This window comes from Canis lupus, chromosome 13, assembly GCF_048164855.1.
Source record: "Canis lupus baileyi chromosome 13, mCanLup2.hap1, whole genome shotgun sequence".
NCBI lineage: Eukaryota > Metazoa > Chordata > Mammalia > Carnivora > Canidae > Canis > Canis lupus.
The window spans coordinates 11,169,128-11,187,486 of record NC_132850.1 but is presented as its reverse complement, the minus strand read 5'-3'; the positions used below and the strand labels follow the sequence as shown (position 1 = coordinate 11,187,486).

General features: G+C 56.5%; 1 protein-coding gene across 13 annotated transcripts in view; it reads right to left on the bottom strand.

Moving 5' to 3' along the window:
- The window catches only part of TTC39A (tetratricopeptide repeat domain 39A), a 44,599-nt gene that overhangs the window by 13,682 nt on the left and 12,558 nt on the right, over nt 1–18,359 (bottom strand). For 11 of the 13 annotated variants that reach the window (XR_012005476.1, XR_012005477.1, XM_072772159.1 and 8 more), the window contains 11 exons: nt 13,371–13,502; nt 12,381–12,457; nt 12,183–12,250; nt 10,126–10,190; nt 8,037–8,136; nt 6,686–6,751; nt 5,159–5,267; nt 4,713–4,780; nt 4,475–4,534; nt 3,729–3,890; nt 908–999 (listed from right to left, as the gene is read on the bottom strand). Coding sequence is in view for 11 of the 13 variants with exons in the window: in XM_072772159.1 (XP_072628260.1) it covers nt 908–999; nt 3,729–3,890; nt 4,475–4,534; nt 4,713–4,780; nt 5,159–5,267; nt 6,686–6,751; nt 8,037–8,136; nt 10,126–10,190; nt 12,183–12,250; nt 12,381–12,457; nt 13,371–13,502 (999 nt within the window). In the remaining 2 variants the exon portion in view is untranslated. Of the gene's footprint in view, nt 1–907; nt 1,000–3,728; nt 3,891–4,474; nt 4,535–4,712; nt 4,781–5,158; nt 5,268–6,685; nt 6,752–8,036; nt 8,137–10,125; nt 10,191–12,182; nt 12,251–12,380; nt 12,458–13,370; nt 13,503–15,910; nt 18,133–18,359 lie in introns of those variants that run through there. The other 2 variants (XM_072772169.1, XM_072772162.1) reach the window with 2 other exon arrangements.

Genomic DNA, 18,359 nt, shown 5'->3' with positions numbered 1-18,359 from the left:
CTCAGTTTTCCTGAGTCTCTCCCATGTATACAGGAAGTACACATGTTACTAAACTCTGGTTTATTTTTCTCCTGTTAATCTTTTATTAGGGGTTGGGGAGTGTCTCAGCCAGTCTCTAGCCAAGAAACTAAAAATGTAAAGGGAAAATTATCCTTCCTCCCCCCAGAGACTTAGCCTCCAGGCTTTCTGGAAGAACTGAGATGAAGTAGAGGTGCTTGGTAAATGAGACACACTAGGATGTGACAGCACTAGTGGGAAGCGCAGGGTTCCCAGCTGGGCACAGCCCTCCTGACCAGAAGGCCCAAGGCTCCCCGTGAGCCTGCTGAGGCTGAGCCCTGCCCAGACCCTTCGCCAGAAGGCAAACGGCAGTACAGATAAGAATGAAAACAGCGGTGCCATTTCGTGGCTCCAGGCCCTACACCAGGCTCTTGCAGGTTCTATTTGATTCACAAAACAACCCTGCAAGGCATAGGTGGTTATTCCCATTTCATAGCTGCTGAAATTGCTCACAGAGACACAACTAAGAAATGGCAGAGGCTAGATGTGATCTTGTGGGACTCCATTTGGTTCCCTACAGTGCTTCTCCCGGCTGGTGGGAACTCAGCAGGAGGGACCTCTCTGCACCTCAGTGTCCACATCTATCCCACTGACCAGAAGAAAGGCTCAGTGGGAAGGATGCTGACAAACCACTTTCATGGGGCGGAGGGGCTCTGAACAGCCTGAACGGGCTGGAACAAGCAGCAGGAGGTGGGGTGATGCTAGGGCATGAGGCTGTGGGGCCATCCTGGGGGAGAGTCCCGCAGCTCAGAGCCCGGGGAGTTAAGAAGCCCACCACCTCCCTCCCCGCCCAAAGCTCAGGGTGGCCGTGGGTGGCTGTGGGCAGACGTGGCTGCGGCCTAGGACCCACCTGAACAACTCCACTTCATCATCCCCGAACGGCTTGTAATCCTCTTTTCCAAACATGCTGAGGTAGGCGGCCTTCATGTAGATGTAGGTGGCCTGTGCACGGCAGAGCAACAGCACAATGACAACATGTAAGCCGCCCACCCTCCGGACCTCTCGAGGCCAGCCCCACAGCCGAGCCCCAGGGCAGAGACTGAAGCAGCGGGGCTCCCCGAGGACTTGAGCTGGGAGCCTGCCCACGAGGGGCTCGGGTCGAGGCTCCCCACCTACAGGGCGTGCTCAGCCAGGCGGCGCGGGAGGACCGGGCAGTAAGGGCTTCTGGGACGCACCCCCTTCAGACTAGACCCAATGGGAAGATTCAGAGAGCTGAGGAAGAACTTTCCAGACAAGAAACAGGCTGAGCAAAGCCGGAGGCACCAACGTGGGTCTAAGAAGGTGACAAGCGGGCAGCATAAAGTACTGACGGCCTGAGAGAGCAGAGGCCAGAAGAGCGGCAGGGCCCTGGGGTGACCCCTCCCCACAAGCCGGGCCGCGGCCAGGGCCGGAAGGACATATGCGTCGCCTGCTTGCAGGAACAGAGCTGCAGGGGGCCCGGGGTTTGGGGGCTTCAGGGGCCTGGCCCCCGGACCACGGGCAGCGGAGGAGGCGGCGCTCCTCGGACACCTGTCCCCCAGGCACATCACCCCCCTTCCCCCGCGGATGCCGACATGCCATCTGCACGCGGGGCAGCCCTCCCCCCCCCCCCCCCCCCCTCGTGCTGGCTGCTGGTCTCCTTCGCCCTCTCCCGCTCCGCTCCTGCCGCGCTCCTGCCCAGCCAGCCACTTCCGCACCATCCTGGGCTTTTTTGAACAGAGGACGGGGAAGGAGCGGCAGAGCCCGCGCTGAGCGCGGCGCCAACGTGCACTCACACCCCCGGGGGCCCTGAGACGGTGACCAGAGCCAAACCCAAGCGTCGGATGCAAGCTGGGGAGCTGCCCAGGGGCCACCCTGATCTCATGTCAGCTCATGTCAGCTCGTGTCTGGAATCCTCGCAGCCTTCACGTTTAGCAACCCAGAGGCCCTGGAGGCGCCGTAGGCCCCGCCTGTCTCCGCGCCACCTGGGCGTCCTGTCGCCCATCACTGCTCCGGGCTGCACTGGCCTCTCAGCTGTTCCCCAAATCCGTGGGATGCGTGGCTTCTGTCCCCCCAACTGCGGCCTCAGCGTCCTGGGCCTGGAAGGCTCTGCGCTGAGGCAGTGCCCGGTGGCCAAGTGCTACAGGGGCGGATTGAAGGAGGCCCCAGGAGTTGGGGGATACCCCCCACTTCACAGGAAGCACTTCTGAAGAGGTGATGGGGGGGTGACCACCTCCAAGTCACAGTGAGTGGAGCCAGAATGTAGTCACAGGCAGACCTCCTGACACCTGCGAGGCCTGGCCCTGCCCCAGCAGCTGTGAACTACCCTGTCCTCCCTTCCCAGCTGCCGCTCCAGCTCCCAACCAGGTCCCCTGAGGCCGTGGGCCCCGCTGGGGGTGGGAGGTGAAGAGGGATGAACTCCGGCGCGGGGCTGCCTCTGAGGGAGCACCTTCCACAGCAGGGTGGTCTCAGGCCAAGAGGAGCCTCCTCAGTGGGGCTTATGGGACGAGGGACAAGCAAAGGCCTCTGCCTCTGAGTCACAAGGAAGGGTCTTCAGATCCAGGGTCTGTCACCGACAGCTGCGTGGCCCAGGAAAGCTACATACCCTCTCTTGGCCTCCCTCTTCGGGCGTGGAGGGGAGGCAAGTGCTGGGCCCACAGTAGCCTGCCCCAACCCAAAGAACTCCCCTGCAGCTTGGGCCCCAGGAAGGGTACTGAAAAGGTGGGGGAGGGGCGAGAAATTGGGACTCAGAGACACCCAGACACTCGCTGTGCACACCGGCCAATACCGCCCTGGACACCCCTGCCAATCTCTCCAATCCTGAGTAGTCTTGGTTCAAATTCTGGGCTATCTCACCACGAAAATGGCCGTTACTCCTCTCACCACTCACCACGAGGTGGGAAGTTTTCACGTACTTTGGGCATCTGCTTTGCTCCACTTTGCCTTCATGGCTTCTCTTTAATGGCTCCCCCACCAACCAACACTTTTTCTGGGAACATCACCTCATTTTTTCCCGGAGAACCACCTCTCTCCTACGCTTGATCCCTGAGGAGTTTTCCTGCCCCTGGTTCCAAGCACTGACATGGGATCTATGCCAGACCAGGCAGCCTCGACTGTGTGACTGTGGCTGAAGCCAAAAGGAAGATGTGAGTCCATGGCCATGTCTGTCACAAGGAGAAAACCTGCCTGCACTGCACAGAGCAGAACACGCCATGATGACACCATTTGAAATTCCTGGATCCAGCCTATCTGAAATCGGTGGGGCCTAGAATTTTTCAGTTCTGTGAACCTTTTGTGTTTTCAACCTGCATAGTCCAGTACCGTGGCCACTACCCCTGTGTGACTTTTTAAATTTAAATCTGAACTAATTAGAGTTAAAATTGAAAGTACTGTTTCCAGTTGGACTGGCGCACCGCAGGGCTCCTCACACCCCTGTAGCTGGTGGCCGCCTTCACCAGAACAATGCTCTATGGTCGGCGCTCACCTGGGCACCTGGGCATGTTTCTGTTCCCTGGGATGAAAAACCCTGACTAATACCCTGTAGTTTTAAACTTTGCCCGCTCCTCACGGTCTGTGGTTCCCACCAACCCCAAGTCCTATTAGAACTTAGGGTTTCCTTTCAATTTCAGCTTGAGTCACCTGCTCTCAGTTGGGGGTGTGGCCCTGGGTCTGGGGCTCATGGCCAGGTGGCCCAGCACTAGGTGTCAGCCCACCTTGGACCAGGAGTTCTCCTTGCTGAGCAGGTCCGCGTAGAAGTAGGCCATCTTCCACTGGCCCTTGTAGGTGAAGCACCACATCAGCTCCCAGTAGCACATGTGGTGGAACTGCTTCCAGTGCTGCTGGGCCTCGCAGCACTCCTCGAACCGCCGGATGGCCTGCGGGCACCTGCCAGTCAGCCCCCAGCGCCACCCCCACCCCGCGAGGCACGGAGGGAGGGGGGCAAGGGGACGGGGTCCTGGCTCCGCTCCTGTCCCACCCGCCGCATGCCACTCCTAGGCCCTGCGCCCAGCCCCTGCCCCTCGGTGGGATGCTAGTCTTTGAGCACAAAATGAAAGGGCAGGAGAGGCTGGCGTCAGAGCGACCGGCGTCTGCCTCAGCGCCACCTCCAGAGCCCCAGGAGCTCCCGGGCATCTGTCCTGCCGCCGCGGCCCCGGAACCCCAGCCCACAGGCCCCCCGGGGACGCCGCCGCGCTCTGAACCTCCGGTGGCCCCCGAGCCCAGCAAGGCGCCAACCTCACCGGCGGGCCCCGCCGCTGCGCCCACGGTGCCGGTCCCTGGGCGTCCGCAGCTCGCACTCCCGCGGGGCCTCCACCTGCCTGCCGGCGCGCCCGCCGCAAGCGCCACCTCCTCCCTCCTCCCAGCACACGGTCTCCTTCAGAATGGCTCCCACCTCCCCGAATGTGCCCGCCGGCCCGTCCACTCGGTGGTCCGGGAGGCCCGGGGGCCCCGCACCACTCACTGTGTCAACATTGCCTTTAATGGCTTCAATCCGCCCTGCGAAGAACAGGAAGATGGCGCCCTGCGGAGACACGCGGGCAGGCGGCGGGGCTGGGCTCCGGGGGCGGGGCTAAGGGCGGGTCTGCGCGCTGGGCAGGGGGCGGGGATCCAGGGGGCGGGGCTAGGGGCGGGGCTGCGCGCTGGGCAGGGGGCGGGGCGGGGCTCGGGCGGGGCTCGGGCGGGGCTCGGGCGGGGCTCACCTTAGGGTACCGCTTCAGGTAGGGCTGCAAGAGCTTCTCCGCTTCTTCCACGTTCACGTGGCCGGTGCCTGAGGGAGGCGAGGCCACGACACACGTCCCACCACTGGCTCCCGTCACCACCCTGGCCGGGGCTCCTCATTTCCTCTCCGTGAAACGGGAGGATGATTCTTCTACGCCCGGGGCCGGGGGGGGGGGGGGGGGGGGGGTTAGGTGGTGCGGACGAGGCCCGCCGGGGTGGGGGCTCAATAACCAAGGCCCACACCTGCCGGGGTGGGGCCCAGACCCCCGGGGCCGCCTGCAGGGTCCTCGCTCCCCTACAGGGCGGGCACGGCCGCCCCCACGTCACCCATGAGGAAACTGAGGCAGGCGGCCGGCACCCGGTGAGGCCGGGCCGAGGAGGGGCAGGCGTGCGGGTGGCCGGGTGGCCGCTCCCCTGGGCCTCCTACCGAGCACGAAGGTGAGGAAAGTGTGGTAGCAGAGCAGCAGCAGGACGCAGAGCACGGCGCGGAAGCTGTGCCCCGACGCGCCCTCCTCCAGCTGCAGCAGCCCGTAGTCCTGGGGGGAGAGGCGCACAGGCTGAGGGGGCGCAGGGGACCCTGCCGCGCGCCCCCATGATGGGGGACGGGGGGACGGAGGCCCGGGGTAGTCCTGGGTCTGGGGGGCAGAAGCAGATAACCCTAACCAGACTTACCTGGGAAGGCTTCCTGGAGGAGAAGGATCCAGAGCCTGGCTCTGGAGAGGCCCCATGCTCCCTGTATCCCTGCCCACGCTCCCTGCCCCAGTCTGTCCTCTGGGGCATTGTCCTTCCTTTTAATGGACAAATCTGACCTACGTCACCCCTGCCTCGAACCCTCCACAGCTTCCTTCGCTTTCAGGACAAAGATGAAGCCAGCGGATTCGCCCACTCGGGCCTTGCCACCGCGGCTCGGCGCCAGGCAGGCCACCCTGTCCCTGTCATCCTCCTGAAATCCTTCTCAGGACTCAAGGGCCTTCTCAAGAAAAAACTAAGAAGGGCCTTCAGAGCCTCTAGCCGGTGTTTCCCTGGACCTGGACCAAGACTGTGCGGGGCGGAGGTGGGGGGAGGGGGGCTTTCATGCTCGGCCCTCGGCTGCCTGGGACCCAGGGGAGGCCCCGGTCCTGCACTGGAGCCCCTTCACCACCACGGCCTAGCCACCTCTGCCCACGGGAAAACGGCCTTGCAGGCCGCCCTGCCTGCTTTCTCGAGCTGATGGCTAGGATTATGTTCTTATCCTGCCAATTAACATGGGTGTTCTAGGTGTTTTCTTTAGATAAACTTAAGTAAAAAATAGGCACCGTTTTGGGGAAAAGTAATACATAAATAATAACATAGAGGTCCGCAGACATAGCAAAAATCAGGAAAAGGCCAGAGGAAGTTTAAGCTTGAGAAACACTGATCAGTCTAAAAAAGTTAGTAAGGCCCTTGTTTCACCCAAAAAAGGTCCAGAGGAGATGAGGCTGGACTGACCCAGGACTCCTGACCCCCAGGCCACTGTTCCCTCCAGCACAGGGGCTGCCTCCCCTGGGGAGCTCTCCCTGACTTGCTACCTAGTACTCAGGGTCCTGCCTTTGGCAAAGCCTCTGGATGCTTGAGTCCTCTGGCTTCTGCCCTCAAGGCCTGATGCTTCTCTTAGGCAACTCCCAGGCAAGAAAATGGTCCCCAGGGAAAGAACCTGCCCAAGGTCTCCTAAAGGGAGGAGGACCAGGTTCCTGACACGTGTGAGGCTCAGAGAACAGGACTCCAGGCTGCTGCTCAAAGCGACCCTTCACAGCCACCCTTACCCTAAGGGCCTCTTCACCCTATGTGGGGGGCTGGGCGGGGATCGATGGCCCGTTTGATTGGAGAGAAGACTGAGTCAGGGAGGCCTGGGCCTTGAGCAGAGCCGCACACTGACACAGGCTCGGCAGCCCCCCATCCCTGAGCCAGTCAGGAGTCCCAGAAGGCAGGTGGTTACCTTGTTCCCTGAAAACCCCACGAACTCCAGCAGCCGCAGAATCCTGGTAGGAAGCATGGACAGCGTCTGCAGGAACAGAGGCAGCAGGGCACGTGGAGGGGTGAGAACTGTCCCTTCCACTCCCCAAACCCCCAGAGTCCCAGGGTAATGCTGGGGGGCAGGACCTATCTCCAGAAAGCCCACAAGGAGGCCTGAGGTTTCCCACAGAGCCAACTTCCCCCAACAGAGAAGCATCTCAGTGTGACGACCAGGAGCAAACTGTATCTAAATCCTAATCTCACTTGTCTGCTGGGTCACGCTGGGCAAGCTACATAGCCTCTCTTTGCCTCAGTTTCCTCATCTGGGAGTAATACTAGCCCCTACCTCCTAGGGGTACTGTGAGGATAGATCAAATCAATACATGTACAGCACATAATAGGTCTGCACACAACAGCTATTGTTGTCACACTGGACCCTTGCTCTGTCATCACACTTGATCCTTAGAACAGTCCTGCAAAGAAAGATTACTGCCCCCTTTGACAGATGAAAAAAGTCGGAAAAAAAAAAAAAAAAAAAAAAGTCGGGCAGAGATAAGTGACAGGACATGTCACTTATTATGAGAGGGGGAGCCAGTTCTGAAACCCAGACAGCCAGGCTCTGACGCTAAAGCACCTGATGACACTTCTGCACTCTGTACCTCTCAGCATTCGGGCCCAGGTCACTGTTCCCATTTTACATACAAGGAAACTGGAACCCAGAATGGGGCATGGACGTGGTTCCAAAGCTCTCAGACAGGCTTTGCCCAGAGAGAAGACTCGGATAGGGCTCTGGGCACCCAGGGCCAGGAGCCTAAATTGTTGATGAGCCACTCCTCCTCCCAGGAATAGGCCTCAGAGCCTCCCCACCTAGCTCACACTCTTCCTTCTGCCTTGAATGCCCTTCCCTGCCTACAGATCCTCCAAGATCCAGCTCAAACATTTCCCACTCCATGAAACCTTCCCCACCTCCCCCAGGAAGGGGTCCTGGCTTTCCATTTCTGTGGGCTGCCCACTGCTTCCAGGCCCTTCCCTCTCCCTGCCACTGGTCACTATTTAACCAACCACCAGTTCTCCAGGGTAGAGAAGGCCCTGATTTATCGTGTTTGTCTTTTTCTGGTCCTATAAATAACACCCCCATGGTACATTTCAAGCTCTCAACTTGACTTGGGAAGAAATGCACAGAGGGACTGTGAAGCCAGTACCCCCCTGCCCCGCAGCCCAGCTCTGAGCATCCTAGGCTGGCAGCCTGTCTGCTTTACTGCTGGGTCCCCGGGCAGCGTGGGGCCCAGCACCACAGGCCAGCAGAGCTCGCACGTTGAGGGACGCCCACTCACCAGGTTGAAGGCTCCCACACCGAGCTTCACGCCTCCTTCGAAGTGTCTGTGGTTCTCTCCCTTGCAGTACTGTGAGGACTGGACAAGATTGTCCAGCTCCCTGTGCAGAGAGGTAGAGTCTTGTTGCAGCCCCAGAGCAGGGGGGCTGGGTCTCATTCCAGCTGGGGCTGAGCTTGCCCCCCACGCCTAGCTGGTCTCAGAAATCCCTAGACTGATAACAGTTCTGGCAATCCAGAGAGCGGATACCCGAGGACTTCTTAGTCCCGTCCACATAACAACCTACTCCTGAATGTCAGCCTTATGAGCCCCAGCACACCTGCCCTGCCCAATGTCTAGGCATTTGCACATGCTCTGCATTCTCTCTAGAACAGTTTCTTTGGCACTACTGACATTTTAGGCTGGATAAATTCTTCATTCAGGTGGAAGTGGAGGGCTGTCTGCATACTGTGGGATGCTTAGGAGCATCTCTGGCCTCCACCCACTAGATGCCAGGAGCAACCTCTCCCAAGGTTGTCACTACCCAATATCTCCCAATATTGCCAAATGTCCCAATGAAAAGCCACTGGGCAAACTCCAACACCCTGTCTTTCAAGAAGTCTACCTGGGGCCTCTTGGTTGAAATCCAACCCTCAAAAAAAAAAAAAAAAAAAAGAAAGAAAAAAGAAATCCAACTCTCTTTTTTCCTGGTCATCAGTTGCACAGAATCTGTATTCCAGCCCACCTGGGGCAGAACAGAGGCTTTAAAGATGTGCCTGCCTCCTTCCTGGGGCCATGGGCATCTTGAGGGCTTTCAGTCAGCAAATGCAGACAGGCCTCTCTGTGCCAGGCCTGGAAAGGAGCTTGGGCTCCCATGCTGCTGCCCTCACAGCTCTCCCACTCTAGGGGACAGACCCCCATCAAGTCACTGGGAGGGTAAGAGAGGCCTCAAAGGAGAAGACTCCTGGGGCCTGACCTAGTCTGGGGTTCAGGGAAGATCTCCCTGAGAAGCTGACATTTGAGCTGAGACTCTAGGGATGAGGAGGGTTGGCCTGGCATAGAGAGTGTTCCTGGCAGAGGCACAGCATGTCCCAAAGCAGCATTGAGCTTGGCCTTTTTGAAGAACTGGAAGCAAGACCCAACTGGCTGAAGCAGAGCGGGGTGGAAGATACTGTGAGGAGGGCAGGAGGAGCTCCCAGAATGACTCAGCAATGACCTGGGACTAAGAGCAAGAGGAGCAGTGGGAACTGGTAGGGGGTGACCTGACAAGGTTTGTGCTCCGGCAGCTGGAGGGGGCTGGAGGGGACTGCAGGGGACAGCACGAGGCCAGCACAGACCCACAGGTAATGTGGTGTCCACGGGCCGCGTGCTGGTTCTGCCCCAGCAGTGCCCTGACTCGAACTCACAATATCTCTGGAGGGAAACAGGCACATCAGATGCGGAAAATAAGATGATACATAGTATCAAGTCAATTCAAGTCAACTTTTAACAGAAAATGAGTTTTAATGCCAAACTTGAAGGAAGACACTGGCTTTCAAAGCTTTTGTGATTATTGGAATTGCAGATAAGGACTGTGGTGCCATGTTAAGCAGAAGTGTTCAGACTGAGTCTTATTTCCTTCATCCAAAAACAAGGCCTTTGGCTGGCCCAGTGTTGAGATGGCGGGGAAATGGCGTGGCCCTCGGAGGGTGTAAGCATGTGTGGATGCCATCCCTGTGCGCTGGCCCTTCCCCCAGGGAGCATGTTGTGGGGGATGTGGCATTGGATTGGGCCTTACCAGATGCGTGGGGGTCTGCCGCTGTGCCTGCCTCCTAGCCCCCACCACACCAAGCTGACTATGCAGAATGTGCCTTCTTTTCCCCTGTTTGGGGCCCGGCATAGACTCTAGGGAACCAAATGAACAGATAAACCCAGAAAACCAGGGGAGTAATATCCTGGAAAACTGAGGACCTGAAGGTACAGAATCTGCCTGAGGCCGCATGGCATTCTCGGCTTCCAGCCTCCAGTAAGGCTCTCAACCCTCCACAAAGTAGCCTGGGGGGGGGAGGGCGGGGGGCGGGGCACAGGATGCTAGGTGCTGCGACCCCAGGCCCCCCGAGCCAGGCCCACTCACTTGTAGGTCTGGTAGCTGTTTCGAACTTTGATGCCACCCTTGATGAAGCTCACCATGTTCTCGTCCTGCGGGAGGGAGAGATGCTAAGAGACAGGCCTGGGTGGGGAGCCACAGGCTGGAGAGGGATCATACAAGGCTCCCGGCCTGGCCTGCCCCACCTTGGGCCCAGCTCTAGAAGGAGTCCTGGGTGGGGATGGAGTCAGGGGTTAGACAAACCAGGCCTCCCTAACCCTTGGGACTCGAGATAAGGGTTTCCGTGCCAAATGAGACTTCCAAAATGCCCAGGCCTCGATCCCAGCTTCACAGGTACCTATGCTAAGTCCTTGTAGAAGGGCCTGGAGGAGGTGCTCCCCTAGGTGAAGTAACTGTGCGAAAGCAAGAGGGATGCTCCTGTTTTGGAACTTTTGTGTTTTTTTACAACAAGCAGCTATTTATCACATTTGTAATTTAAAGCACCAATTTCGGGCACCTGGGTGGCTCTGTCGATATCTGCCTTCAGCTCAAGTCCTGATCCCAGAGTCCTGGGATGGAGCGCCACAGCAGGCTCCCTGCTCAGTGGGCATGGAACTACATAGCCCACCTAGGGTTCCATTCCTGGGGCTCTACCCAAGAGAAACGGATGAACACGGGGTGCGGAATCCCCCTCAAGAATGTTCACAGCAAAAAAAAAAAAATGTTCACAGCACCAGTGTCTATAGCAGCCAACCAGAAACAACCCAAATGCCCTTCTGCAGGAGGATGGATGAATGAACTGCTATATTCATGGAAGGGAATATTATACAACCACATAAGGTTGGGTAAAGAAAGCAAGCCCCACACAGCTCGAGGCTTAAGAAGCTTGAAGCCAACTGACACATAACAATATGCTGCTCAGACGGGACGAGGAAGCTGAGAAAACTATTTTTTAAAAAATAGGGTGATGAGACAACTGGGTGGCTCAGCAGTTGAGTGTCTGCCTTTAGCTCAAGGCATGATCCCGGATTCCCAAGTTCAAGTCCCACATCAGGCTCCCTGCATGCAGCCTGCTTCTCTGTCTGACTGTGTCTCTGCCTCTCTCTCTCTGTCTCTCATGAATAAATAAATAAAATCTTAAAAAAAAAAAAAAAAAGGGTGAGGGATGATAGAACTGTAGGCAGTGGGTTCCCCACGAAGGGAGGCAGGGGACAGGGTGGGGAGGAGCCCGGAGGGCCAGGAGACTTGCTAGCAATGCTCTGTTCTCTGGTTAGGTGGGGGTACTTGTGGGTGCTGTTCACTATGCGTGCTAGACACGCAGATACATAAAAGGCCACTCACAGTGCAGTTATTAAGAGTGATCCTAATGAGAATTGGGAGTAATCCAATTCTAATTACCCGAGGTACAAAAAGATAAGAACGACAGCTAACAAAAATAAATAGTACCCCAATAATAACATTCAATATGCATATTTACATGATGACTGTATATTATAAGCCAGGCTTGCAGGTGAAACCACGAGGTGATGGTTCCTGGAATTACCACTGTGTGGTGAGGAGCACAGATTCCAAATTGACCTGCGTTCAAATCCCAGCTCTGCCAGCCGCTGATCAGATGACCCTGTGAAAGTGGCTTCTCCTCTCTAATCCTCCCCTTTGCAGGCCTGTGAGGTGAAGCTTTAATAATCTATGTAAATTTATGTAAAACACAAACATGCAAAGTGTGTGAGGTACGTAAAACCACTTAGCCAAATGTACACACAAGGCCTGGGAGGTCGCAGACGCGCATTTGATCCATTCAAACTTGCTTGTTGAATGAATCAAGCGTAGAGCAGGCTTCGTGCTAATGCCTGTCACCCCGCATGCCCTTGGGAGGAAAACGGCGGTCATGCGCGGATGCGCATCCTACTAGCAGACCGGGCATGCGTGGCACACGTGCCCAGCGTGGAGGGGGTAAAGCCCGTCACTGCTGCCACTGAGCTGGGCCAGGGCGGGGAGCGCTGGGGCCACTGAGCCTCAGTCCTCCCTGAACCACAGGGAGCCCTCTGGCTTGGAGATGGGGCCTGATGCGCAATCCCAGCTGCGTCCTGGGAGAGGGGTCCTACCTGCAGGAAGGTCAGAGCTGCTCTCTGCAGCAGGCACTCTGCATAGCACACCTCAGCGTGGATTTCCTCTGCAAGGAGAAAACCAGAGCCTCCTGGGACGCTTGGGCAGGCAGCATGGACCAAATCCCCCCCACCCCACTTCCCAGACGGCAAAGGGAATCAGAATCAGTGGGGTTGAGGGGCCATCAGAGGCCGCACCTTCCGTGAACTGGTCCATAGTGGGGCGGTGCACCAGGTTGCTGAAGGAATCTGTTACAGAGGACTTCTTCCGGTGCCTGAAGAGGAAAGAGGGGGCCTCCAGTCATTGGGTGAGTGTGAGCCAGGAGCCCGGGGTGTGGGTGGGGGAGCGGGTGGGGGTGAGGGTGGGGGGGCGGGTCAGGGTGCAGGTGGGGGTGGGGGTGTGAGAGTGGGTTAGGGTGCAGTGGGGGAGCAGGTTGGGGTGTGGGTGGGGGAGCAGGTCGGGGTGGGGGTGCAGGAGCAAGTGGGGGAGTGGGTCGGGGTATGGGTGGGAATGGGGGTGGGGCAGCGGGTGGGGATGCGAGTGGGGGTGCAGGCTCAGGCGCATCTCCCACCCTTCCCATGGGGCTCCACACGCACGGACCTGGCAAGCACCCCGGGTCAGGGTGGAGCCCCGCCCCACCTTCCCCTGCCCCAGCCAGTGTCCCCTGAGGACCCGCTGCAGCAACGCCTCCTCCAGAAAACCTGTCCTGCTCCTCCGGCAAGACCCCCGCCACCCCCGCAGCCCCGGGGGGCTGGCCTAAGCCCTGGGCCCACCTGCACCCGAACCCCGAGGGCGCACCCATTCATCACCTCATCTGTGCAGGCGTGCGAGCAGCTTATGTGAGCGGACACCAGTCGGGTGCTGGGCCGCGACCCAGGCTTCCTGCAGCCCCACGCAGGCCCTGCCCTAACACCCACTTCATATACGAAGAGCGGAGAGTGCAGGGAGACACTTGCCCGAGATCAGAGCATCGTGTGACAGGGCCAGCGCCCGCCGCCACAGAATTAGGCCTGGTCCCTGGAAGTGGCTGAGAGCCTGGCTCAGACAGGGCCCCCGGGGCAGAGCTGACAGGGACAGGTCCTCGCAGCCATCTTTAACATCTTTAACTGGTATTTCAGGCACTGGGATAGGCCGAGGTCACAAGAGGAGGGGCCTTACCCCCTTCACCCCTGCCCAGCGGCCCTGACCTCTGACACAGCGTCTGCGCCTCCTTCATCATGTTGCCAGCCAGCAGGATGTCCTGAGGGTCAAAAGTCATCATGGCCTGCATCTCCAGGATGGTGGCATACGTCAGTGAGTGGTACATGCTCTCCTTGGTTCTGCCGGAGAGAAGGGACATGAGAGCACCCCCAGTGCCACAGAGGCAGCACCCCCGTAACCTCTCGAGGGGACGGGAAAGGGTCCCCCTCCCAAGCTCTGACCCTTCCACTGCTGCTCCAAAGGCCTCGGACCCCAGCTCTGCTCCTTCCTGCTGAGTGGCACCAAGTGACTTTCCAACTCTGGGCCTCACTCTCTCATCCACTCTGCAGGGATGGCAGCAAGGCTGTCATGAGGCCCCTAGAAGGGCCTTAGCAGGATGTCGGCCTGAGGGGTGCCGCTAGCCCCCTGGGACCGCCTCCTGCCCCACCTCCCGGGGAAGAGCACAAATCCATCTGTCCTCAAGCTCCCCTTCCCCACCCTGTCCCCGGCCTTGCCCCACCTCCTTCGGTGGCCTCACTGGCGGCACCCCCCCTCCCCCCCTCTCCCCATCCCACCCTCTGCCTAGGCTACAGTCCTGTATGCCCCCCTCCTATATGCTCCCAGGGGGTTTCACACCCCCTGGGGGAGTGCCTGGGCCCAAAGCTCCACACAGCACAGGTCCCACCCACCTCTCCAGCCCCGCCTGCTTGTCACTTCTGCTTCTGCCCTGACACCTGATCCAGGTCAAGACGGTACCTCTTGTCACACTGAGACACATGCTCTCAAGAAACTCCCATACTTTCCCTCCCCTTGGCCTTTGCCCATGCTGTTCCCCCAACTTGAAATGCCCTTGCCCTGCTCCCACAGCCCCAACATATCTTGTCAAGGCCCCGAGCTGCCTCCAAGACACATGTCCTGCTGAAATTGATACCAGCAAAGGCCCCGCGCCCTCCTCGCACTGAGCCACAGGCCCAAGGACCGAGGCCATGTGGGCGCCGCCGTCCTCAGCACCAGCGCCGGAGGCCTGGAGCCAGCCTCACTCGGGAAGCCTCTTGCTCCTGCCATCCTGCTGCTCCCCCATCCAGGCCTCTCAACCGAAAAGTATATGGGTATGTGGTTGGGTGGGGGGAGGTGGGGGGCAGGGGGTGGTGTTCAGTCTAACAAATGGAAAGAGAAGCAGGCAAGGAGGGACAAGAAACATGCAGGTCGTCCTCTGCACTTGGGCAAGTCACGACGTGCCTGGGCCTTGACTTATACTTCTGCAAAGTGGAGACAATAATGCTGACCTGCCCAGGCCCCTGAGGGACTGGCTGGGGATCACTCTTGCTGGTCACACAGTAGGTGCAACAGCAATTTTCACTCCCGCAGGACGGCAGGACACCCCCTCGTTAATTATTTACAAAACTTCTCAGGGCAGGGCTTATGCTGAGCTTCAGGGGAAAGAGATAACTAAGGTTTACAAACTGTCCTATTGTCAAATCATGTGACTTTACCCATTTCCATGCCTTTCTCATTCATAAAACTCTCTGTAAAATTAAAGGCCTTTTGTAAATTGTTTTTTAATTTCTGGGTGACCCTCCTCCCTGGTGCTATTATCCTGCGGAGTCAAAGGTTTTAAAGGAAACCAAAGGCTGGTCCACCCTTCATCAGTCCTGGCAGCTGTCAGGACACCTCCTGGGTCTTCATCAAAACTTTGCCTTGTGGAAAGGAGGCCACAGCCTGAAGTGGGGACAGAACTCAGGCGTCAGAGTCCATGAAACAGGCTGAAACCGTGGTTGCCAGTGACCAGCTGTGCGATCCTGGTGAAGGTGAAACCTCTCTGAGCCTCAAGTCCTTCCTCTGTAAAATGGATACAATAATCCTCCTCACCCAGGACTCTGAGTGGCTTAAATAGCACAGCCCGGCCAGGGCCACATGGCTGGTGCTCAATAAATGCAAGTCCTTCTGTGTCTGCCAGGGTCAAGGGTCACTGCCCTGAATACACTCTCTCCCTCAGGAGAGGTTCCCTGGCAGTATCCAGACCCCCCCCCCCCCAGTCCCCGCACCAGTTAATCACCTCCCGTTCCAGGGTTCCAGGTCTCTCCAGTTCTCAAGCCCCTGCCCCTCTTTTCCTCACACCAGGGAGGCTGGAGGCTCAGCCTCACTCCCCCAGGCTGGTGCTAGGCCCAGGAGGGACAGCCCTGCCTGGGCAGCTGGCAGGCAAAGAGGGATTTCTAGTTTGAGGCCCAATGCCCCAACATGCACCTGCAGCTGGGAATCCTGGCTTCTCCCCAGCCCACCACTGGAAGCCCCTCAACCACGTTCTGGACTGAGACGTGTGGTAAAGCCTGCATCGGAGCTAGCGCCAGTCTGGTTCCAGACCACGGCAATAAAGTGCATATTGCGATGTAGCAAGTCAAGTGAATTTCTGGTCTCCCTATGCACACAGAAGTGAAGTCTAATTAAGTCTGCAATAGCATTATGTCCAGAGTGTACAACAGCATTATGTCTAAAAAACTACATACCTTAATTAAAAGATACTTTACTGCTACAAAATGCTAACAGTCACCTGACATTTCAGGGAGCTGATCTTTTTGCTGGTGAAGGATCCTGCCTTGATGTCCGTGGCTGCTGACTGATGGGGTGGCAGTCACAGGAGGATGGGTTAGCCGTGGCAATTTCTTAATGTAAGACAACAACCAAGTTTTCTCCACTGATGGCCTCCTGCTTTCATAAACAATTTCTCTGTAGCATGTGATGCTGCTTGACAGCATCTTACCCACAGAACTTCTTTCAGAATCGGAGTCAATCTTCTCAAATGCTGCTTCTGCTTTATCAAATAAGTTTATGTAATATGCCAAATCCTTTGTTGTAATTTCAACAATCTTCACAACATCTTCACCAGGAGTAGGTTCCATCTCAAGAAACCACCTTCTTTGGGACGCCTGGGTGGCTTGGTCGTGGGCTCAGGTCCTGATCCCATGCTGGGCTCCCTGCTCAGTGGAGTTTTCTTCTCCCTCTCCCTCTCCCTGTGTCCCGCTCCCTGCTCATGCTCTCTCTCTCTCTCAAATAAATAAAATCTTAAAAAAAAAAAAAAAAAAAAAGAAAAGGAACCACCTTTCTTGCTCATCCATAGATGGAACTTCTCATCCACTCAAGTTTTATCCTGAGATGGCAGCCGTGCAGTCACATCTCCAGGCTCTACTTCTGATTCTCTTGCTCCTTCCACCCCATCTGCAGTTATTTCCTCCCCTGAAGTCTTGTTTTTTGTTTTTTGTTTTTTTAAGATTTATTTATTTATTCATTCAGAGAGAGCGAGAGAGAGGCAGAGACACAGGCAGAGGGAGAAGCAGGCTCCATGCAGGAAGCCCAATGTGGGACTCGATCCCGGGTCTCCAGGATCACACCCCGGGCTGCAGGCGGCACTAAACCGCTGTGCCACCAGGGCTACCCATCCCCTGAAGTCTTGAACCACTCAAAGTCATCCATGAGGGTTGGAATCAATTTCTTCCAAACTTCGGCTGATGTTGATACTGTGACCTCTTCCCATGAATCGCAAAGTTCTTACTAGCATCTAGCATGGTGAGTACCTTCTAGAATTTCAATTTACTTTGCCCAGATCCATCAGAGAAATCACTCTCGATGGCAGCTATAGCTTTATGGAACAGACTTCTTAAGTGACAAGACTTGAAAGTCAAAGTGACTCTTTGAACCCATAGGACACAGAATGGATATTGTGTTGTTAGCAGACATGAAAACAACATTCATCTCACTGCAACTCCATCAGAGCTCTTGGGTGACCAGATGCACTGTCAATGAGCGGGAGTATTTTGAAAGGAATCTTTTTTTCTGAGCAGTGGGTCTTAACACTGGGCTTAAAATATTCAGTAAACCATGTTGTAACAGGCATGCTTTGTTGTTCAACTTAAAGAGCACAGGGAGAAGAGATTTAGCGTAATTCTTAAGAGCCCTAGGATTCTCCGAGTGGTAAAGGAGCACGGGCTTCACCCTGAAGTCCCCAGCTGCATTAGCTCCTGACGAGAGAGCCAGCCTGTCCTTGTAAGCTTTAAGCCAGGCACCGATCCCCCCTCTAGCTGTGAAGTCCTAGATGGCATCTTCTTCTACTATAAGGCCATTTCATCAACGCTGAAAATCTGTTGTTTAGGGCAGCCACCTTCATTAACGATCTGAGCCAGAGTTTCTGGTTAACCTGCTGCAGTTTCTACCAGCACTTGCTGCTTCACCTTCTATGTTATGGAGATGGCTTCTTTCCTTCAACCTCAGGAACCCACCTCTGATAGCTTCCAGCTTTTCTGCTGCAGCTCCTGACCTCTCTCAGCCTCACAGAATTGGAGAGAGCTAGGGCGTTGCTCTGGATTGGGTTTTAGCGTAAGGCAAGGTTGTGGCTGATTTGATCTTCTATCCAGCCCACTCACGCTTTCTCTGTATCAGTAATAAGGCTGTTTTACTTTCTAATCATTTGTGTGTTCACTGGGGTAGCACTCTTAATTTCCTTCAGGAACTTTGCCTTTGCCTTCACAAGTTGGCTGTTTGGTGCAAGAGGCCTACCTTCCAGCCTATCTTGGGTTTTGATTTAAAAGCCTTCCTTGCAGGCAGCCCCGGTGTGGCGCAGTGGTTTAGCACCGCCTACAGCCCAGGGCATGATCCTGGAGTCCCATGTCGGGCTCCCTGAATGGAGCCTGTTTCTCCCTCTTCCTTTGTCTCTGCCTCTCTCTCTCTCTCCTCTCTGTGTATTCTCATGAATAAATAAATAAAATCTTAAAAAAAAAAAAAAAGCCTTCCTCACTAAGGTTGGTCATTTCTAGCTTTTGATTTAAAGAGAGAGACGTGCAACTCTTCCTCTCACTTGAACACTCAGGGGCCACAGCAGGGTATTAATTGGCCTAATTTTAATATTGTTGTCTCTCAGGGAATAGGCCCAAGGAGACGGAGAGAGAGGGTGGAACAGCTGGTCAATGGACCAGTCAGAATGCACACATTTACTGATTAAGTTCGTT